At 45.1% G+C, this 23,029-nt stretch overlaps 2 protein-coding genes across 13 annotated transcripts in view; both read left to right on the top strand.

Moving 5' to 3' along the window:
- The window catches only part of magi3b (membrane associated guanylate kinase, WW and PDZ domain containing 3b), an 88,046-nt gene extending 77,412 nt beyond the window's left edge, over positions 1 to 10,634 (top strand). The window contains exons 11-22 of one of the 2 annotated variants that reach the window (XM_040204822.2): positions 4 to 35; positions 712 to 877; positions 996 to 1,090; positions 1,169 to 1,376; positions 2,254 to 2,436; positions 2,677 to 2,862; positions 3,230 to 3,326; positions 4,049 to 4,154; positions 5,272 to 5,409; positions 6,390 to 6,528; positions 7,142 to 7,231; positions 7,362 to 10,634. In XM_040204822.2, the coding sequence (XP_040060756.2) occupies positions 4 to 35; positions 712 to 877; positions 996 to 1,090; positions 1,169 to 1,376; positions 2,254 to 2,436; positions 2,677 to 2,862; positions 3,230 to 3,326; positions 4,049 to 4,154; positions 5,272 to 5,409; positions 6,390 to 6,528; positions 7,142 to 7,191 (1,400 nt within the window). In that variant the 3' untranslated portion in view covers positions 7,192 to 7,231; positions 7,362 to 10,634. The remainder of the gene's footprint in view (positions 1 to 3; positions 36 to 711; positions 878 to 995; positions 1,091 to 1,168; positions 1,377 to 2,253; positions 2,437 to 2,676; positions 2,863 to 3,229; positions 3,327 to 4,048; positions 4,155 to 5,271; positions 5,410 to 6,389; positions 6,529 to 7,141; positions 7,232 to 7,361) is intronic. The other variant, XM_040204821.2, reaches the window with a different exon arrangement.
- A 3,238-nt stretch (positions 10,635 to 13,872) lies between these two features.
- Positions 13,873 to 21,032, top strand: LOC120835698 (complement decay-accelerating factor, GPI-anchored). 11 transcript variants are annotated; one of them, XM_078092837.1, is made up of 13 exons: positions 13,889 to 14,098; positions 14,956 to 15,141; positions 15,261 to 15,360; positions 15,746 to 15,816; positions 15,916 to 16,098; positions 17,563 to 17,613; positions 17,706 to 17,789; positions 17,972 to 18,049; positions 19,319 to 19,357; positions 19,445 to 19,486; positions 19,573 to 19,624; positions 20,297 to 20,370; positions 20,588 to 21,032. In XM_078092837.1, exons 1-13 carry the CDS (start codon positions 14,017 to 14,019, stop codon positions 20,638 to 20,640), a joined length of 1,095 nt encoding a protein of 364 aa, XP_077948963.1. In that variant the 5' UTR covers positions 13,889 to 14,016; the 3' UTR covers positions 20,641 to 21,032. The 11 variants fall into 11 exon arrangements, with proteins under 11 accessions (XP_077948964.1, XP_077948963.1, XP_077948959.1 ...); XM_078092833.1 differs by having other exon boundaries at positions 17,706 to 17,858; XM_078092836.1 differs by having other exon boundaries at positions 13,890 to 14,098; positions 17,551 to 17,613.
- The last annotated feature ends 1,997 nt before the right edge of the window (positions 21,033 to 23,029 follow it).

The following is a 23,029-nucleotide window of genomic DNA, read 5'->3' as shown; positions in this document are numbered from 1 at the left end:
TAGGTCAAACATCTCCTGTGAAGAGTCTTAGGCCTGTGAGTAAAAAGCATATCTTTTCCAATTTCCTCACCATTGTTTTCCCTCGGGGACTTATCCAGCAATATAATTGCAAAAGCTTTTTGTCCTTCAGCTTAACCAGTAAAGCCTCTGTTGCATCGAATTAAATGATAGCAATACATTTGAATATTGATTATGCTTCTGGGCGCCTCCTATTGTTTGCTCGGAGAACGGCCTTAATTACTTCCTTTCAGGGTCCGTATTCTTAGGGCCATTGTCAGGGGATTGCGATGATAATGAAGCACGGATGAGCCTCATTACATATGGCGGTATCATTCATACAAGAGTTTTAGATAAAGAGGTTGGCCTTCAGCGTGAATAGCGCTGCCGCGGGGAAATCTGATGTTTCTCTAGTGCATATTTTATTTGACGTTAAATTATCTTCCCTTTGGCCTTCAAAACAATTGAAGGGATGCAAAGTGAAGCATGTTGAAGGGGGAAAAAAAAGAGCCGGTGAAGTGACCTTTGCAGCTTCATGTATCACTATCTCATGCTCAGAGGCATTCTGGTGAAACACAACTGTTAATACGAGGTGTGATATCCGTCATAGGTGAATACCGAAGGAAGTGCAAGCTAATGTCAAATCTAATCGTTTGAATTGATTGAGACACACAAAGGGATGTGCGGGTTGATGGTGCGCGTGTGGTTCTTCAGAGACAGGAAATGACGACCAGTACGGAGACCTTGGACGGCACCGCGGACTCGGCCCCCCAGGCGCTGCCTTACCACTCCAACACGAGCACCCTGCGCTCCGCCGGCTCCCCCAAACGGGAAGCCACCGAGATGTACCTGAAGTCCAAAGCCCTGCTGGAGAGCAGACGTAAGTGAAGGCCGACACCACGGCGGACGTCCTCGGGAAGTTTGTTTTTTCGTTGAGCGTTACGTCCAGGTGCCGTTTGAAAGCGCGACCCCCCTCACCTGGTATCACTCGTCCACAGAGCCTCACACCAAAGACATCGATGTTTTTCTAAAGAGAGACATCGAAACGGGCTTTGGATTCCGTGTTCTTGGGGGAGAAGGTCCACAGCAGCCAGTAAGTACATTGATGACTGTCACGCGCCTTGAGAGATGTAGCGCTCCACGTCCTCGGTGGCTGCTAACCCCCCATCAGAATATCTTTCCCCAGGTGTACATCGGGGCCATTGTGGCCAACGGAGCTGCGGAGAAGGACGGCCGCCTGAGAGCCGGCGACGAGCTCATCGGCATCGACGGCGTGATGGTTAAAGGTCGCTCGCACAAGCAGGTGCTGGATCTGATGACCAACGCGGCGCGTAACGGTCAAGTCATGTTGACTATACGCAGGAAGATCATCTACAGAGGTGAGTGGCGAGCAGAGCCCCCCGACAGGGTTAAAGAAGTAAATGAAACTTCGGTGCTGATGATGCCGTACTAGTTTGCAAACCAAGCGAACAGAACAAAGGCTGCTTCTGAGCGGCGCCCCGCGGCCACTGGAGCTGAAGTAGCACTCTGCAGGACTCCAACGACCTCACCGTCACCTTACGCAAGGATGGGGGAACAACACATTTTGCAGCTGCTCTCAGAGAGATAATTATGGTTGAAATGAAATGAATTTTCCCTTTTCATGTTGAAACGTATTATTTCAAAAGCTGGGTTTTGCTGTTTTTTGATTAAATAAACAGTGAGCCACGTACGGTCTGCCTAGATAATGCACTGCGCTAAATACCAAATGTCTCGTCGGGCTTTCCTGAGAAAGACATCTTCAGGGGAAGGCACGCGGGTCTGAGGCAATTTGTATTTTGACGGAAGCAACAGCTGTTTGATGGTTGGTTTTAGACGTGGCTATAAATATAAGGTGTTCCGTAGATGAAACGCAGGGAAACGGCGCTGGACGTGCTGCATGCGTAATCACAAGTGAGCGCAGCCTCAGCTATGGATTCAGGCAAAAGAGGCCTTGCACGGAATATTCAAAGGGTTATCTCTCTGCCAACACACTCACCGGTCGCCACTGGCAACCGCTTTCAACATCCACAATCTGTAGATCGCCCTGCTGCACTGTGGCATTGTATATGTTATTCCGTTAGAAGACCCGCTTATTTGCATATTTTCCTTTACGTGAACGCACATTACGCTCCAGAAGCCTTTGCAAAAACACCTCAGGAATGCGCACTCCCACACAAACAAATACAAACACATTTGCACCAAACACATTTGCATGCGTTTTCTGTTCATCTTCAGATGCAACAGAGGAAGAGGCTCTGGAAATGGCTCCGGTGCTTGTGAACGGTTCCCCCAAGCTACCTCGTCTGCCGATGCCCAGCGCTCTGGACCACGAGTCCTTCGACATCACCCTCCACCGCAGAGACTCGGAGGGCTTCGGCTTCGTCATCCTCACCTCCAAGAGCAAACCGCCGTACGGAGGTGACGGTCCCGTCCCTCAAATCCGCCATCGATATTGATTGAATGTGACGATTTCCTTTATGAGCACAGTATATTTTTTTGCAATTTAGATTTAGAGAAGGAAATGTTGGACAATGTTTACATGACTGTATTGTTGATTTTTCATGATGATAGCGCCCCGTAGTGGCCGCTGGGTTGAAAGTAGACGATGTTAAGCAGCATTGAAGAAGAACACTAATCCTGGTATATCGATCATTTCAGTAATTCCACACAAAATTGGCCGGATCATCGAAGGCAGCCCGACCGACCGCTGCGGCCTGCTGCACGTCGGGGATCGCATCTCAGCGGTCAACGGGCGCTCCATCATCGAGCTCTCTCACAACGACATTGTTCAGCTTATCAAGGAAGCCGGCACAGTTGTCACCCTCACTGTGGTTCCGGAGGATGGTGAGTATCATCTGCAACACGATCAATTCGGTCGATTAATTCTTTACCCTCTAGGGTAAATTAGCTTTGCAGCAATCAAACCGATCAATGTGATGGAAATATACGAATACTTTTTTAGCAGTACTGAAAATGTTGTTATTAATTGAGGCCCCCGTCCACGTGAAAGGATTGAGTGAATAAAGAACATGAACACACTACGTCACTGTAATACTGGTGCATTTAGTAGGACATCTGATTATTGTTATATTTGTTTGATGCAAAATTGATTTAAGGTTGTTTGAAATATTCAAATGATTAAAATGATGATGTTTAAGAATGATTACATACACAGCACTGGCATTTCTTCACTGATTGCTGTGTTTTTTAGAATACAAGGGGCCTCCTTCTGGAGCCAGTTCAGCTAAACAAAGTCCAGCGCTGCAGCACAGAGCCATTGGGCCGAGGTCCGCCCTGCAGGAGGAACGGTAAGCATCACCTCCCGCTCGGATCTACATTTAGAGTGAGAGCAACGAAAACAAATGCTCTGGTTACTGTGGAAAAGGGCCTTTGGAACTGGTCAACCATCCTGTGCTTAACACTTGATTTCAACGCTCGCCAACTACAGTTCGACTAGTGAACTACACCCACGCAGTGCACAGCCGTCGCCTGCTTGCTACCCTGTGGATGGGAATAAAGGACAGGTCCATTTTTTTTAATCCCCCACCTTTTGTTTCCTTAAAAGTACAAAATGTTCCCTTACCTTTCATGAAACATTTTCACTTTAGGCCATTTGAGAAAATGGTTGTGCTGCCTTTATGTTTTTTTTATCTCTAAATTGGAGCCCCCCCCCCCACGTTTGCCCCGATGAGGCTGTACACTGACAGGGAATGCCCCTGGAACCTCCCCTACAATGGAAAACAAGTGGTTATGGTAATAATAAAAGAATGCCACTTGCCCGTATAAATTTTAATGAAACCACCAAAAGATCCTTTGTCATTAGACTCACGCACAGTACAGAAAATGTAGCCTCTAATGAACAAAACAGCACACAAATTAGAATATCCACCCATGAAAACGCCGTCCCTTTCATAATCCAGCATTAAATTAGATTTCAAGTTTTGCATAATGGCTTTTTTTTGTGCTTGTGGCCTGCAGCACACTGTTGACAGCATGTGTTCCTAAAGAGAAACACGTCCGTTTGTTTCAGTTGCAACCTGGAGCTGGAAGAGAAGAGGGAGGGAGTCGACTGGTCTGAACACAGAAGCCTTTCACTCAGCGAGCAGGGAACGATGTGTGTGACGGGACCCAACCAGGTGAGAAAATCCGATTATTCCTCCCAATACATGTCGTCTTCTTCATAATAAGCATCCAACAGTTTGTACTACAGTTAATTCAATGGGTTTGCTCATGCTGCCTGGATTGGGTTTTAATTGAGTCAGAATTATTATTCCTCCACGTTTTATATTGTTCAACTCCTTCTATATTTCCAATATAGAAACTTAATTCAAGCAGATGCTTTGACTCAATGACGTTTTTTGTGCTACAAGTTTTATCATTCCTACCTTTCGTACTGTCGTAAATATTCCGCTTTTTCAGCATTTGGATGGAGGCACAAAATGTTCAAAATTGAGAAATCATTTTGAGTTGATTGTTCCACGGGTGAAAAATGGAATAAAAACAGTAGAGACATTCCACTCGATTCACCGGAACAGGATGCTCAGGTTTACCGTTATCAGGGTGACCTTTGCAGCACATACATATTAACCAAACCATTCGACCGTGGAGTAGATGCATTATGAAACACAATCTTGAGAAGTGCTGTTTCACACAATATGATTGTGGAGGCAAACAGACTTTTACATTTGACCTTGTTAGTTAAAAAATAAATAAACAGAAGTGTCCAAAAGCTGCTGCACTGACTCATCTCATTCAAACTGAGACCTGAGATATTTCTTTCTGTCAATACCATATTCTATCATGACAGGGCTTAAGGTGAAGGAGCTACAATCGGGGGTTTGAGAGGTGCGCCTCAATGTCATTTGCAATGAGATGAGCTGTCTGACCCTTGTTTTCCTGTTTTAAAAATTGCCTTCTTCGATTATAGTTGCACATAGTCCTATTTTCCGATCAATATGAACAAAGAATGAAGCCGTTAAGAGAAGACTGGGGATCATTAATGAGATTTCTAATTCATAATACATTGTGAATCGGGAGGCAACTGTGTGCTGAAAAGATACAGACAATGAAAAAAACAGTCAATTATATAAAAAAAAATGGGCTTAAAGGTCTTTTCAATTGAAACAAAAATGTTCCATAACATCATTTATTCACACAGGCCAGTGCAGGTTTGTGAGCGTGAGTGTTGCTGCATGACTTTGCGTGTGTGTGTGTGTGTGTGTATTAATGAGCGTTACCCTTACGCCCTTATAGGGCTGTCTGACGGTGGAGCTGGAGAGGGGACCTCGAGGCTTCGGCTTTAGTCTGCGAGGGGGAACCGAGTACAACATGGGCCTCTACATCCTCAGACTGGCTGAGGACGGAGCCGCTCAGCTGGACGGAAGGATCCATGTGAGTGCTACTTTTACTTTTTTTTTTTTTAAAGTTCCTCATTTCTACTACAGAGGAAGACTTTTGTTATTACTTGTTGGAGTAAGCTGATAAAAAAAAGTAGACACTCCAGGAGATTTAAATGTTGTACTAAGTGACCTTTTTTTTAAAGAAAGTGTTTAAATGAAGTTCCCTCTGTGCACAGATTAGACTTCATCAAAAGCTCTACTGTGTTACTCCCAACAATTCAACTCAGTGTTTGGGTGGAGAGAACTAAAAACCAAAAGCATAACGTTTGGTGGTTAATATCCAAGGTCATCACACATGAATGTGTGTGTGGAGCATTGCATTGACATTAAAATGTCACGATGATGCATCTTGTGTGCACAGTCGAGGTCGAGCAAAGTGCATGGAAGGTAGATGGGCTGCATGAAAGGTCAGGGCCTTGCAGAGATGATTACCATTATTTTTCTCTGGACAATGAATGTCCCCGCCAAATGTTTGAGGGGCGTCCAGTCAATAACGTTGTTGCTCCGGTAGGGTCACACTGTGACCTTTTTCCTGGAGACGTGGAAGACGTTCCATAAAATTAGAATAACCCCACAGGGATGAAACTATCGCTCCTGTATTATTAATATAATGAGAGGGGTGACGGTCCAGGGAGGGAACACAACAGAAGCTCCTGGCGGAAATCAATCCGAGGCTTGCCAGCCTTGCCTTGCCATGTCAACACCGATTCCATCCCAACAGACTGACATGTTTACGCGCTTTATCATGAGTTATTTTGTCAAATCCAATAATAGAGGATACCTCCAGGGCCTTACAAGGCTGCGTGTGTGTGTGTGTGTGACTGACATGCATCTGAGATGTTTTGATGTGTACAGTACGTGTGTGAAAGCAAACCCCCCCTTAAGGACGTTTTCAGTTGAAGCGTGAATGCGCTAAGCTCCGGCTCGGATCTCGTCCTGTTTGATGACTTTCTCCTCCGCGGTACCGGACAGGTCGGAGATGAGATCGTGGAGATTAACGGGGAGCCGGCACGCGGCATTTCCCACACGCGGGCCATCGAGCTGATCCAGGCTGGAGGAAGCAAAGTGGCGGTGCTGCTGCGGCCTGGAGCGGGCCTGGCTCAAGACGGCGGTGAGTACTGTAAACACGCGGTTTGTTCAATGATCGTTCCGCTTGAATAAACACCGGCATCGCTCAGTCAAGCGCCTTTTTTTTTTTGGACAATGAGAGGGGTTTTATAGTCGACAGCATTAGCACTGAGTCGACTAAATTGGATTTACTGGTTTAATGTATTCATGAGATTTCATCTTTTTCTTGCTTTAATAGCAGTTTGCGGGGAGTTTGACCAGAAGGTTCGATTTCACCCCGATAATTGCGCCTTGAACATGAAACTACAGCCGGCAGCCTCTTAACTTAAAGCATGACACTGAGAGCAGTTAGGAAAGCGAAAAACGTGATTCATTTGCGATGAAATTGTGTCGACTGTTCAACACAATCAGAGAACTTCGTTTCTATTTACTAAACGGGTTTGCAGGGAGGGAACAGCGACTGTTGTTCAGTACGTGTTGAATCCATAAATCCCAACGTTAACGATAACGACGCCATCCGTCGGGTGGATTGATGACGCCCACTTTGGAATGCGGCCCGCATCGATATGAATGTACTTTCGTTATTGAGTCCTTTTATTTCTTCGTTAAATCTCTTAACGCTCTGCTTGCCGTTGGCTCTTCTTCTCTTGATGCAGGTGGCAGCGCTTCTTCTACTGCGTGCTACTACACTGAACACCAACACTAACATCTTCACTGCTTTTACCGCCGTCTCCTCTCTTATCTTGGTAATTCCTCTTTCGCTTTAACGTGTCTCTTTCTCTCCCTCCGAGTCTCCTTGTTCTTTTCTTTTGGTTGTCTCTAAATATCCGTGTGCCCGTTTGGCGTCTCCGTGTAAAATGTGTGCTTCTCCAACAGGTCGACGTGATGGAAAACTCATTTCACCCACAGGCCACATGGGAGAAGTGTTTTTCTCCGATACATCACCACTGTCCCCTCCACATGCAACCGGGGCTTCCATCTTCGCTCCCTCTCCCTCCTCCAGCAAACTGAAACATTCCCACAGCTGCAGCAACATCTCCGCGAAGGGCGTCAGGCAGCGCAGCAGCAGGGGTTTAGGCTCGGTGCAGGAGAGGCGGGAGGTAGAAACGCGCTCTCCCGCCTCCCTCGAGCACGTGAACTTCTCCAAGAGGACCAGGCCCTTGAGAGACCCCCGAGAGCTAAGCAGCCCAAAGAAAACAGGGGAGACATTTCCTCAATCCAAAGAGCAACATCGCAGGCCCAAGAAGGCCGATAGTCCGGCACGGGAAGAGCCACAGAGCGGGACCGGGACGTCTCGGACGCAGACCAAAACAGGACCCGCCAGCCCCAGGAAGTCTCTTCCAGCTGGACGGCGAGCGGCTTCCACCCTGCAGCTGGCGGAGCATCAACAAGGCCCTCAGAGGAGATTGAAAGTCTCTGCCAGCAGCGAGAATTTGGATCACGAAAAGAGAAACGGCAAAGGGGGGAATCTTGAGATCAGGAGATATTCACAAGGACGGGAGTTGGCAGGGAGGGTGGAGCAGGGGAGGCCTGTCCGGGAGCACGAAAGCTTCAAAAGGAGGGTGGAAGGAAGGTCTCAAACCCTCGGGTGCCAGCGGCCTGCAGGCGGAGAGGCCGAGAAAGCTGCAGGTAAAGACTCGGGGCAGAGAGACGCTAACGGGAAGTGTGAATCAACAGAAGGCCGAAGCACCGGTAAAGAAACCATCAAAAAAAGAGAATCTCTGTTGTTTTTTAAAGAAATGTGGAGTAGAAGAGGTTCCGTAGTTTTGCCAAGGGAGGCGAAAGGAAGAGAAGACACATACTCTTCCTGCAAAGATGTCAGGGGCCGAGAAGACACATCGCAGAGCCCAAAGGGACCTATTAACCCCGGCCCCTGGAAGGTGCCCAGCTCGGCCAGAATCCTCTCCAAGGAAGAGGTCCTGCGTCACCCCTCGTGGTAGAACATTGTGAATATTCAACAGCACCCTGAGCAAATTGTTTTTTTTCCCCCGAGTGCTTCCATGAAACAGAAGAGTGCGACGCGGCTCCGCTTTCGTTACCTTTGGCCCGTGTCCGCGGCGTTCGTCTTTGGGTCTTCTGACACGGGCATGTAGCAGCTCCCCTCCGCCTTGCCCGCTCGCTCCAGCCTCCCGGACGTGGGACTTGGAGCGAGTGCGGCGCGCCCGGGGGGGGGGGCCTTTTTTCCCCCGCAAGGAGGCGTCCTGAGATGCGAATATATACATACATACGTGTGCCAATCCTGGGAGCCTTTAGTGGAACCACAATGGCCGACGGCGCTTCACCCATCGCAATGCAACGACCCATATGCAAAGAAAGGCCTCTCGCCCGTAGTAAACCCCCGAGTGTGACGGTCACCTCGGGTTTGATTTGGCTTTCCGCCTCATCGTGGCATATTTTGACTCTCTTTTTCTTTTTAAATAGAAGTCTGCTCAACTGCATGCAGTCGGTCTTTCTGTTTGTTTTACCGCACGTGTTCCGCGCGTCACCGACGACGATCCCCCCTTTTTTCTCCTTTCTTAGTTCTCATTCTCAACACCAGGCAGATTTCTAATACAATCCAGCAAGCATTCACTTTGCCCGGGGACTCCAGACTGTTTTACGATTATAGACATGACTCTCCTCCGTACAAACTGCTCCATTAGAAAGACCAGAAACTTGTGGTTTGAGATCTTGTTTACTATGTGTATGATAACCAACCAGTGTGTAATTTATTGAGATGAAACATTAATGTGTGTACATGTAGCTGTACCAAGCCATTCCACATTTTGATAGAGACTTTAAAGATTTTGCCCATGTTATCCGATCTTTCACCTCTGTATCGCAGTGGTAGGAATTACCATGGATCTTGTAGTTCATGAAACGTAAAAGTAACGTGCAAACCGCTGTACCAAATGTTTGCAATCGCTCAAAATGTGTCTCATGGTGATATAATATATATATATACAAATATATATATATATATACATATTTGAATGTGTCATGTTTTGCAGACTCTAACTTTTAAATATCTATTGAAATTCCATTGCACTGCATCTGCCCTTGTAGCATAACAGAAAGCCCATTTGTGATGCCGACCTGCTACCAATGAAATTTTGTTAATATCGTTATTGTGATTTTCTAAACCTATTTCAGTTTTTCAAAAAAAGGAAGAAAAATATATATTATTTTAGGCTGATTTACGTCACGATGTGCAAGTTCTGAGTGTCCTTGATGGTTTTACATTTGCCGTGTACTGGGAAAAGAGAAATGAGGGTTTGTATGTGTATGTCATTCCTACTGTATAATTATCAGCGTAGCTTGAAGGATAATGGAGCTTAGAGAGCGATGTGGCGGCATACAGAGATCCCAACTTCTTACTTTCTTTTAGTGTCTTTAAGCTGGTGTCCGAAGAAAAAACAGTGTGTTCAAAGCAATTTTACTGTTTCATCGAGTGTTTTAATATGCTGTAAAATCAGAGAAAAGTAGAATATATTCAACACACCTGTTGATACAATCGACGAGATCAAGAGATATTCAGATGAGCTCAGGGAACACAGTACAGTAGCAAACGTGTGGCCAAAGCGGCGGTCAGAAGATGGTTAATGTCTGTGGTTGACTGTGATAAGAGCTTGTGATTGTATACGGGAGGTTTCAGGGTCACAATATACTCGAGGATACGCTGTGAGCCGATGCGTCGGGGGTTTTTGTGCAATAGTTGAATGAGTAAATCCAACCTTGACTGTCAGGAACAGGCAGCTGACTCTGGTGAGTCAAATAATGCCCTTTTTTTATTGTTTGACCCCTGCACTGTTGTTCTCCGTTATGCTTTTATTTTGACCACGTTTCTGTTGTTTTGGTTTTATTTGGTTTTATTTTCTCTCTGTATCATACTGTGGCCTTGCATCGCTTCATTAGACAAAAAACAATCCTCGTGGTATCTTCTACATTCTGTAGGAACATTAGATGTAAATGTTTGTACATTGTACAGCACCTTTATAAATACTTGCTGAGTGCTCTTTCGGGGAGAAAAAATAGAGGTATATTAAATGGCTCCATTATTTTTTTATGTAAAGAAAGAGAAAATATTTAAAAATGAATTGAAAAGGATAGACTATGACCTTGACATGGTGTTCCGTTCATGCACTGAAAAATAAAGTTTTACTGAAAACATCCTCTGGACCTTTTCCATCCATCGATCCATTGTTCTCCACCATGTCCCTTTCCTCGCATTTTCCAGCTCTTGCCGGGGATTGGGGGTTCCAGATCAGATACCCTTAACCAGGCCCTGAGATGCCTGCCCCCCCCCACCCCCCTTCAATTGGGGCGGTTACTCGCTCCCACCGCTGGGCCCAATCCAACACTCTCACACACTGGCGCTCTTGCCGACCTCTTCAACCTCGTCTAGTGGCTGCATGGCATCGTGAAGGTCGCGGCCCGATTGGAGCCAACAGAACAACATCATCTGCAAAGAGCAGAAACGCAACCCCCCCCCTCCCCCCAGACGAAACACTCTCACCCTCTCCCCCCTCGGCTGCGCCTTGAGATCCTGTCCATGACAATCGGGGACAGAGTTGATGACAGGGGGCAACCCTCCGCACTGTGTTTTGACTTTGTGCCGGGTTTAAGAACACACGAGGACCGGATGCCTCGTAGCAACGGCCCCAACTTCCTCAAAGTCCATCAAAGACATGTCGACTGCATGGGGCCGGAATCCGCATCGGTAATCGGTCGGTGCCTCCTCTCCGGGCCCGACAGGAATACACTTTCCTGGGTAGTTCTTGTACTGAAAATAAAACAGCCACTTTGCATTGGAACGATGCCATTCTATTTGTATTCTATAATTCAGCTTAATAGATATAGAGCTTAATCACTTAGGTGTCATATTTAGATTTATTTATTTCTCACTGGATGCAACAATACTGTCCTCCCATTTGACAACGCGGCGTAAGACACTGTTACTATGGCAGATTTCCTGTTGTCATGGTAGCCGACTGCTTTCCTCTGCAGAGCCGAGGCTCACTGCACGAAGACGAGGCTTTTTCAATTACAGGAGAAAGCTTGGTGGAAGCTACGGTGTGCCGTGCATACGTCACCACCATTAAAAATCCATCTTTCAAAGGCAGCCATGAGTCTCGGGCGGGGGGGGCCGTGTCAGAACACAAGATAAAGCTGACACATGTGACTGTATGGATTAGAAACGGGTGTAACTGCAAAAACACTGAAGCTGTTTGAGTAAACCAATGCACTTTGAAATGCTGTGAGTAGCATCTCTTTTGACCCCCCGGTTGGAACGAGGGCGGCCCGGTTCTTGAGGCATTATACGGCCGTAGAAGACTGTTAATGGCGCGTGGTGGGAGGATGGCTGGAAGTGCTTAAGAGCGACTGAAATTTGATGCTCTACATCAGGAAGGTGGAATGAAATGATGTGTGGAACTGGGTGTTACCGACTATTTCAAAGCAAAGCTACATTCACCATAACCAGCAATTATGCACTTTTTTTCATTCACAATGACATAAAAGGCATATTTTTTATGTTTCAAACAGGTGCAGCACTTGTGGGCAATGTCAAAATGTTAAACGGCTTGAGGTTGTCGCTCTGTATAATAATCTTGTGTTTCTGCATGATTTAGCATAAACCGCTACGCATAATCACAGTTCACGTACTTCTTGCATATTGAAGATCCTGCCTTCATTCGTCAGAGCTTTTGGGTTTTTATGCCGTTCCCACTTTGCGCCACTAGATGTCACGATTTACAGCAAAGCGTCTAGCGCTCATCTTAAAGAAGTGCATGCACCGATCAAAGATGTGAAGGACGGGCCTCGACTCGATGGAACCGTCTTGTCTCGCAGCAGGGGGGGGACGTAAACGTCATGTGCCAGTGGGGAAAAACGTTCTGCCCAACCACGGCCTTTGATTCCATCCATCCCGTCGCTGAGATGTGTGTGATGATACAAACTACGAGTGGAGTGAAAGGGCTTTTGACCCTGCTCCCCTTTTCCTCACATCCTCCAAGGCGCCAAGAGTGTGAGAGCAGGTGAGCTATGCAGCTGTGGACAGATGTTAACTGTCTGCGTGGCAGCTTGGTTTTTTCTTTTTCCTCTTTATCAGACGTGAAGAGAAACAGGTGCAGTCTTTACACACTGCTTACTGGAGAAGGGAGGTGTCGTAATCGTTCTCTTGGACAAGGTGTTTGCAGAGATAAGAAGGCCATGCCGCAGCTCTTCTCAAAGGGCCTTGCTGTGAAACACGCCGTTTTGCTCACTTCTTATTGGCCAGTTAGACCTCCCGGCCTCTCTGTGTATCCCACTTTACAGGGATTATATGTGGAAAAAACAACTAGCAATAGCACATTCTGCTCCACCACTTTGTAAACGTTGCAGCCATTTTTTCTATGTAACATGTGTTTCTTAGGCAAGTAGGGGTGGAGGACGGGGCCCGGGCAGATGTCCATGCACTGGTGTGGCTAACATTGGGCGGTGGAGTGAACTCACTGGAATTGAGCCAAGTGTGTGAGGCAAGTGAGCAAAGCCCCTTTTTTACTGAAGGGAACTGTGGAATGTAAATCAATAATCCCAACCTCAGAAAGTTCTTTGCGGTCTTCTTTATGCTTCTTGTCACGCTCATCATGGAATATGTTGCAGAAAGATTTAAAACCAAAATAATTGATTCCACTTCCTGCTTTTACTAAAATGAAGAAAATTGAGGCTGGTTCCCAAAAATGTTTTGGTTTTTTTTTTTTAACCCGGCAACGTCGCTCAAACTTTTAGTTTCTTTCCACTTGTCTTATTTGCTGTTGTCTGTCTGTAACTTGTGTTTCTATGTTGCTGCCTGACTTGGCCAGCAGGTCTTGGCCCCCGGTGGTCCAGGTGGTCCAGGCTCTGTGTCATCCATCCCAGACTGGTTTCTCGTTCTTTTGTTTGAGCGATTTGATTAGTTGTTATTAATAAAAAGCACATACTTGGGTTGCAACGATTGAAAAGTATAGTATGTGTACACTGTTGCCTTGGTGAGAATACACGAAGTAGAATGAAGTAAGGATTCCCCCTCAGAGGGAATACACACTTTTTCCAGGACACACCTACATACAGTTTGGAGTTGCTACACTTTTGGGGAGACGTCGGCCTCTTATGGGAGGGAGTTCAGCCTAAGACGACCTTTAGCATGCGAAAGCTTCCTGCTTAGCCTTTTCAGAATAAGACGTATTTATTTAAATTCTTTCTTTTTAATGGTACAAGACTAAAGTCCAATGTACCCTACGGGAATGCAAGATGACCTAGAATTACTGGTAGCCTGCGTTTGATCATAAATCTGTTAGTTAGGATTAAATAATCTACATGTTGGGCGGAGTCCGCTTTTATTTTGAAGGGCCGCGATTCTCTCATTTCCTGCAGTGCCGTTAACTTGAGTAGATAATAGCCGAGTGATGCGTTCAGGGGAGGATCACTGGTGACCGGCAGAGGAACAGATCGCGTCTCTTCCTCCTCCGGAGAACTTGGAACCTGGAACTTGAGTCTGGACTTCAGGGTCTTCGGTCTCCTCCCGCAGCCCGGCATGGAGGTTCTACTGGACACGTGTGCACAGCGGAGGGTCGCGTCTCTGTTGCTACTAATCCTCTTGGCCGTGAAGGCAGCAGGTCAGTTTAACCTCTAATAAGATCATATTATCAATTTACACAAGTCACATGGGAGTTCCAGCTCAAACAGCCGGCTTGATTGTTATGCCTATTATAAGCGTTTCTTACTGTTAAGTCGTGTGTTTTCTAAATTATGCTCCAGAAAGTAACACCGTTTTTTAAAACTTACAAATAGTGTGTCATACTTTATCATTGAGATTTACAAAAATGTTTGCGATTGTATACGTTGTGATCTTTAATAGAAGTTGTGGGTGAATACAACAGAGACTATCTGGGACATGTGGTCCCGTCTCCGGAGCGATATTCAAGGAGCATGAGGTGAACTGTGAAGACATTAATCTCTCCTCCCCGAATAGTTCAGAAATAGTTTGTGGGGGTTGGTCAGAGATAAGACACTTTCATTAAGTATGAAGTTGCCAATGTGGGCTGTGGTGTGAAATGCATCAGATTATTGAGAACCTATTCTTAGAATATACGAATATTCTGATATGTTCGCAACAAATTATTGATGAGTGGAATCTAAATGGAAAAATCCATTTGGATTTGCAACATAGATAACTGCGGAGGGATTAGAACCCCTTTAATAAGCACTTTTACTCCAGAATTGATGGATTAAAACCCTTTTATCAATGACTCAAATAATAATAAAGACTTATCTTTTATGTATTTTAAGTATTTTTAATTAGTATACTTACCGAGGAATTTAGTCACATTGAATCATTTTATGAATGACTATGACGTAACTCTGATATTTACTTTTTATATTTACTTATTTCCCCACATTACAGAATTCCAGGTGAATTGAAACCGATATATTTGACGGTTGACGTTGCTTCTTTTTCTCCTCTTTTCTCCAGCCGAATGTTCAAAACCCGAGGCAAAAGAAAACACCGTCTTGACCGACCAATCGCTCCTTTTGAATACATTCTCAGAGGGCGTTGAAGTGTACTTTGAGTGTGCCAATGGGTACGTTGTGGAAAGCGGCTCCGGGAAAATAACCTGCGCTCAAAAGAATTGGAGTGAATCAGACCTCATCTGCAAAAGTGAGTCCTACCTGCTTCCATCACTCGCCCCTTCATCAGACAACCAACCAGCTTAATTCTGCCATCGTGGGGTCGATGCCTCCTTCCCTAAAGTTCTGTGGTTTGTGTTTGTATTACAGAGAAGGACTGTGGTTTCCCTGAATCTAGGCCCAATATGCTCTTCGACCTCAGCACTGGTACCCTGTTTGGCAATGTAATAAGAGTATTCTGCGATAAAGGGTGAGTAGGAATATAAAAGGACAGAATATATTTCCCATATAGCTGCTTTCTCAGGACATAGTCATGTCATTTACGAAGCATCTCCTTTTGCTGCACTGCCGTCCAGGCAGAGCTGCGGGAAAACAGTCAGTAGACGTAGAAGTCGAGGTGGATTCGCCAATGAAAACAGCCGCTATAGTGCACAGGGAGACAAATCTAAGCCGTCACAATAAAGTCTTACGTTATGGTTTCACTGATAAGAAATGAGGCTTTTCTTCTGCCAAAACTGAGGTCATGGTTAATACAAGGTTCTCCACTTCGCTCTTAAAGAATGCACTTTGGAAGTGGAGATCAACTTTCCGTTGTAACAAGCAGTCCTGCTTTATTTTCCCCCGTTTTTCCACAGATTCCAGCTCAGTGGATCCAGCTACAAACAGTGCTATGCGACGGGCTGGAGTGGGTCCGCCAAGTGTAACAGTAAGTGTCTCTTATGTTGTGTTTTAAAGACGGTCGAAGCAGAAGACACAACAACTGCTCCTACAACCAAAGCTATTTGGCACCTCTTTGTATCCTCAGTCGTTTCATGCGATGCACCTCCGGAAGTCCCCGATGGCAGAATCTCAAGGGATTCTCAAGACGAGCCAAAATATGGAGAGGTCATAGAGTACGTCTGCAAGCAAGGATACACCCTCATCGGGAACAGCAGCATTATGTGCGGCGAAGACGGTGAATACGATTCTCCGGCTCCCTCGTGCAAAGGTAAGCACCCTCCAACCATGTGCTCGACCGCACAGGTAGATACGCATATTCAAACCCATTGTTTAAAATAGGTATGTACTTTAATTAGCTTCAAATCCAAACAGAAGTAATCAGTACTGTGTAGAGACCAAAACAACCCCAATAAGCAGAGACATGGGCAAAAAATCATCTATAAAGAGTGGAAACCTCGGGCAGGACCCGAGCGGTGTGCAGGCGAGCATCTGTCCAGCCCAGTCGGGTCGGAAAAAACGGTTTTCAATTATCCAGTTCGGTGTGTTCAAGGACATTGAAATATGATTTACTGTACAGGTAATACAGGTGTTTCCACAGTGTCCATGAGCATCGACAACACAGCCTTCATACCTCTCCAGAGTTTATAATCAGGAATCAGCACCAGGAATCCAAGAAACATTTATTACCATAATATGTCAGACATACATGGAGTTTTTCTTGGCGGTTGGTGCATGACAGCAGGACAGTGGACCACAAAACAACATAAAAAATTAACGAAGTTAAAAATAAAGTGCACCAGCGAACAGAAAGTGACAAGTGAAAGTGACCGGCGGAAAGTCCGAGTCAGTCAGTGAGGGACCGTCCTCTGTTGATGAGCCTGACTGCCGACGGGAAGAAGCTGTTCGTGTGGCGGGAAGTCTTAGTCCTGATGGACCTCAGCTTCCTGCCAGATGGAAGTGGCACAAACAGTTTTTGTCTGGGGTGAGAGGGGTCGGCTACGATCTTTTTAGCTCGCTTCAGGGTTCTGGAAGCGAACAAGTCCTGGAGGGACAACAGATCGGCAGCCGATCAGCCTCTCTGCAGAGCGGATGACACTCTGCAGCTTGCCCTCGGCTGTGGCTGCAGCGTACCAGGCGGTGATGGAGGAGGAAATCCACCACTGTCTTTAGAGCGTTGAGCTCCAGGTTGTTCTGGCTGCACCCCCGACACCAGATGGTCAGGCTCTCACCTGTAGGCGGACTCATCCCCACCAGAGATCAGTCCAATGAGGGTGGTGTCATCCGCAAACTTCAGCCACGGGTTGGAGGTGCAGCTGTTGGTGTACAGGGAGAAGAGCAGAGAGGAAAGAACGCAGCCTTTGGGGGGAGCCGCTGCTGAGACATGTTTCCCCGGCTTCACGCGCCGCTTCCTGTCAGGCGGGAAGTCAGTGATCCACTTGCAGGTGGAGTCGGGCACGTGCAGCTGGGAGAGTTTGTCCTGCAGCAGAGACGGGATGACACACTAATAACAGCTTGACGGGGAATTGACCCAAAGAGCATCCTGTCCTTGTGGATTTGATCAGATTAGTTTGTAACTTTCTGTGGATGGTTAAACAAAAAGGGTGTCATTGCTACATCCTGCATGTTAACTACTATATATATGTATATATAATATATATGTATGTATGCATGTTCCATCACTCATAATCATCTCATAAATGGCTGTCTCTTCTGTTCTCAGGTGTGAGAACAGAAGAAAGAATTACAACAGCTACGGCATCACCAACATCTACACCTCCACAAGGTATATACATTCATAGGTTATATACATATATACTTACTTACCAGTGAATGAAGGTCGTGGACAGATTTGACACTGCTGATGATTTCCCACAGAAGTGTCCCCAAGTACAGAATCGCCTGCCTCGCTCACAGATAAAACCACCAGCGCCACACGAACAGTCTCACCTTCAAAGCCAGGTACGGAAAAGATTCTCCAAACAAGGCCGTCTGTGCGTTCCTCAGTTGAGAAGCTTTTAGGCACAACACGTGAGTGGATTGCGCGCACGCCGTGCATGCCGCATGCTTCGCAAGAAATTGCTGCTCGGCTCTGCAAATCACTTTATGCGTATTAAGTGTCGCTCTGATCGCTGCGTTTAAAGGTGTCAGAGGCATGTTGACAGTTGGGAGCGAAGCCACAACGACCACTGAGACGCCAACGACATCGTCTTCACTTCAAGGTACCGAGTAGCTAAATGAAAAGGTTTTCCTCGAGTCGTTACCTTATTTTTACGGGGCCTCCGGTGAGCAGGTGCTTCCCGAAGACGCCCTCAGTCTGATTACAATTAGGTTTGTTATTTGGGGCCTGGTCGTGTCAGTGGATAATGTACGGCCATCTTTCATGGAACGGCATCAACAGAATGTGAAGAGGTTCGCAGACGCTACGGCCCGCGAAGCGAGCATGCTAAGCAGCTAGCCCCGCCCCCTCCTGCCGTGTAGTACCACTTGCTCCTCTAAAGGCGATGGCGAGTCGTAAGCGTTGTGTCTGCCCTCGCGATTAGAGCCGCCTGGAAAGGACGATGAAAGTACATTGGAGTAAATCCAAAGAGGCAGAAATGAGAAAAAGAACTCATTCCCGTTATTGTTTTAAACCACTTCACTGCAGCTAACGCCCTGGATCTGTTGGTCAAACATGAGATTCACTACGGGTCCTTTTGGGAAAATAATTGAACAGTGAATATTACAGCGGATATATATTTGGGGAAAAAGGTGCATTTGCTCTCTTGCAGCGGTCTGGAGGAACTGAAGTGTAAAAATAACAATTGCCATTTAGTCTGTGGGTAATGGGCATGGCTATTCTTTGCTCTGAGGAGTTGCTAGGCAACCAGCAAAGATTCCCAAGAAGTTCCTGCTCACAGACAACATCAAATTCCACACAAAACCTTCATAACAAGGTTTTTTTTTTTTTTTACACCTTACGCTTGAAAACAAGCAATATTCAAATTGGTGAGTTTTCAAAGGGTCTCGTGTGGGTCTTTTAAAGGCCAAACTGTTCTTTACTTTGTGCTAATCTAAAGTAACCAATCCAACTAGCTTCTTCTGGTGTACATACTCTAATTTACTGCACCAGAAAGCAATCAGATTGTTTTAATCCAACATGTCAAACCATTTCTTTAACCCTACAATTAAATACTCAGTTTGGTTTGTAATTATTATATTTTGCACCACGGATAATAATGGCTTTACTTTGTTGAGCAAGTTGAACTGCCAGTTAATATTTGCAGACATGTCTCCCTCCCTCAGTCCCTGTGCCAGTTAATATATCAATGTTTGATCCCTCCAAAGAAAATAAGGCGAAAGCAACATAAACCTTTCACACGATGGCTTTAAAGCTGTAAATGAGGCGGATCAACACATTCGGACCATCTCGAATGCGTTGATCATGCTTGGCCTTCATGTTGTCCAGTTTGAATAATTTACACACTAATGATACAGTTTTATCCTTGCAGAAGAGCACGGGGGGGCTGTGGATACTCACAAGGATATTGGTGAGTTACGGAGCATCAGTTCCACCAAGATGTTAACATGGTGTCATTTCTTATCCTTTGCATTTAACTTTTGCTTGTGTCTTTCAGGTTATACGCCTGTTATAATCAGTGTCATATGCGTCTCATTAGGTAATGCACTGCACATTCCACTCACGCTATGTTTTGCGTTGGAAATGCCAAATTCAATAAATCTCTTTTCCTTTTTTTCTTTCCAGTTGGGTGTATCTTTGCACTCTGTTTACACAAGTTTCTTCTGAAGAGAAAAGGGTGAGATTCAATGTTTCAATCTTTCTAATGCATTCGTCCTCCCTGATTATAATTTAAACTCCCTTTGCCTTTTCTGCTGTTTGCACAGTAACGTATTGTCTTATCCCCCCCCCACAACAATATCAGCACGTATTTCTGAAGAAATACGGCATGCACTGACATCTGCTAGGAGCTTTAACTCTGCAGTACTTTAGCTTTTGCTTTGTGTGTGTTTGAGGGCATCTAGAATGGGCTGATGAATAATGGAAGTCAACAGGAAATCCTTTAATAAAAATATTCAGCGTCAGAAATAAAATTCTGTTCATGCGTAAAGGAATCCGGATGTCTTCAATGAATCAGTAAAATGTGAGGGATACAGGCCAAAGTAAATGTTGTTTGAAGTTACAGTTTCATTCATGACATTCATGTGATCTGAACAAAGTTACTTTACGATCAACCGATACGCTCAGACAGAAGCTTCCTTTACCTTCCAACCACATATAATCATGCGCATGCTTCACGCATTTCATTGAGCCAATGTTAAATACAAATCATTAAAAGGATAATAATGATAATGATGATTAATGTTAAAGACTAACACTAACACGCCATAAGGTGAACTAATACCGTTTAACATAAAAATAACATAACTCAACAATTCTGACGCAAATTCCTTATTTGATGACATCATAGCTCATATGACACCCGAGAAGACCTGAAGCCGGAGTTATTACAGTTCCAAAATCCATATTGCCTGCCTGACCAAGGTACCTGTCACTTACTTACTGCTATCAAGGACTATAAAACAAACAAAGTATATATTAGGGGACTGTTCATTTACGTCTCTGAAATAAGCTAACGTCCTTTTTTCAAATACTATGAAGGTGAAATCAATCGTGTGCTGTTTCCCTTCTTTTTTCTGCACCACCGAGTGACTGAAGCTCAAACTAATCCGTATTTTTCTTCATTTCTTGTCGACGCCAGCTCTGCCAATGGAACAGTGGACATTTATTAAAAACAAGACGGAGATACCGTAGCGGTGCCTCCCCGAGTCCACGGCGGGACAGAAGACAACTTGTGCCAATTTTGTTGCCTTTCGATTGGCAGATAATGGAACATTTAAAAGCATCGTGACTAAAATCAGCATCCACCAATGAAAAGCACTTTTTATAATGACTTTTTTTATCAACTGTAAATACCTCATGCCACTATACTATTAATATGTGTACATTATTTATGTAATAGAGTGGAATAAACATTGTCTCCATATGATATGAAGTATGCGAAGAATATTTTGCTTGTTTTTTAGTCTTATTTCATTCTATTAAGGCCATGCAAGTTACAAACGTGCTGTTTTGTGTCTGTTGTGCACTGTGCAATTCCTGTGAATTTTCCCATTGTGGGACTAATAAAGGAATATTATCTCTTATCGTATCTTTCGTTTGGACTTGGAAGGTGACTAGAAGAGTACAATGTGGTTGATTCATTTTGCGGACTGGAATGATCGCTGATACAATCAGCTGCATTCTTTGCCCCCTGACTTTCTTTTTTTACATTGTCTATTGTTCTTTTTCGTGCCCTGTGCAGAATAACCTTCCCTAGTGAGAAAAGAACCAACCATCAAGGAACCTTGTAATACTTAGCACCGCATTAAGTATGCGGCAAGATTCTCAGGAAAGAGCTTTAAATTCGTTTTGATAGTTCAGCCGTTGGGCATGTTGAAGCATTGCTCACTTGCAAAGTAGCATTTTTTGTGCCATGAAGTGGAAACTCGTTACATTCTCAGTGGTGGCAGTGGTGCCGGATACAGCTATTATCCTGGCAGGGGTGTGAACCAGTCCAGAGAAAATCCCTGTGATAAAATGTGGTTACACTGTTCCATTGTGGGTCTGTTGTCCTGCCACAGGCTTTTAACCTTCTGTGGATCAAAAGAGAGTTCCTGTGTGTTCCTGTGTGTTCTTCAAAAGAACAAATTCATTTATGGGCAGGGTTGAACGTCTGAGTACGTGATTGACATTTAGCTTCATTAAAAGGATGCTTTCATGAACTTAATTGAAGTGTGGCCATGAACAGGACGTGCACTCATCCCAGTGTTCTACCGGAGAGGAGCGTTTGGCCGTAGACAACAGTGGCTGTCTTTGTAGAAGCCATCCGCCATCTTACAACGCCAGCGCACCCCCCCCCCCCCCCCCCCCCCCCCCCCCACCAACAAGAGCAGAGGAGAAAAGAGAGCTTTTATGATGTCTGATGTTTTGCCCGTTGGAACCGTCTGGATTTTCCTGGGAACCTCACAAACAATGCTTGATTTTGATTTTAAAGATACGTCTGCAGACAGTTTCTTATTGGCCCGCGATAAGAGATCACACCAACCCGCACAGCCAAATGTCGAAAGCAGCAAAAAGGCCGAGTGACTTTGATCCTTTGCTCAGTCCGACATTCATGATGTCTATCTTTACATCTTTGCACGTATCAGTTGTTTAAACATTTGCACGTGATGAAATGTACTCCTGTTGACTATGTTTAAAAAAACTGCGGCCGTGATTGTTAATGTATATCTGAAAAAGAAAAAAATTTTGATCACAAAAAAAACTGGGGCCAGCTGTCTTTTTTTTTCTTTTCCACAGTCCATATTTTTTACCATATTTTTTGCTGAGAAATGATATCTTGGTATAAAAGGGTTTGAGGGCTGCTGTGAAGTATTGAAGAGAGACAACAAGCCAACACACTGAAACAAGACCAATGAGTGTGTGTTTGGGTGCTTTAAGGGAAAATGCTATAAAAACAGCAATGTCATTTGTATTTGGTCATAACCCAAAGTGTTACACAAAGGAGGAATTTAGGTGAACAAAATTCACCCCGAGGGAGATATAAATGCCAATTTGCATTCTGCCAAGTGGAGAAATGTTACCCAAAACTCAAATTGTCGGCCTCTTAGTGGCTTTAGGATACTTTGTAGATCCTTGATGTCTGTGAATACCATCAGACTATTCCACCCTTGACCAAAGTACCAGCCCGTCTACCCATCATTGCCCTCCCTGAAAATGACCCATCTCACACCAGAAGCAGGTGAACACATGGAATAACGATGAGGGATCAAGCATTTCAAACTCTTTGCTTAGTCACCCAGCAGTCAACACTGAGGTGTCACCATCATTACGCACCAGGCTGCGGCCCAGTGACCCAGGATGGCAACCATGGTGATGAAGCGCGAGTAAATAATCATGCACTTTATACCGCATCGGCATGACTAACCAGTTTAACGGGTTCTATTTCTGCAGAAGTGAGAAGTGGCTTCAGCCACAGGGAAGTGGAGTGAACGTCTAAGGTATTCTAAGTTTTCCACCCTCTAAAATGGAAAGGGTTGATTCCTCTTTTGAACTCTGTTTTTAGTATAGAACCGCACCCATCCTGGCTCATACGGCATCA

This window comes from Gasterosteus aculeatus, chromosome 17 (genome assembly GCF_964276395.1).
Source record: "Gasterosteus aculeatus chromosome 17, fGasAcu3.hap1.1, whole genome shotgun sequence".
NCBI classification, from domain to species: Eukaryota; Metazoa; Chordata; class Actinopteri; order Perciformes; family Gasterosteidae; genus Gasterosteus; species Gasterosteus aculeatus.
The sequence above is the reverse complement of the archived record's forward strand: the minus strand, read 5'-3'. Positions and strand labels throughout refer to the sequence as shown.

Bases quoted from the DNA above. Each gene is read 5' to 3' on its own strand.
- LOC120835698 (XM_040204868.2), top strand. From the start codon at position 14,017: ATGGAGGTTCTACTGGACACGTGTGCACAGCGGAGGGTCGCGTCTCTG. The intron at 15,361-15,745 runs GTGAGTAGGAAT...GTTTTTCCACAG, and splicing joins AGAGTATTCTGCGATAAAGG to ATTCCAGCTCAGTGGATCCA. The intron at 16,099-17,550 runs GTAAGCACCCTC...TTCTGTTCTCAG, and splicing joins TCCGGCTCCCTCGTGCAAAG to GTGTGAGAACAGAAGAAAGA.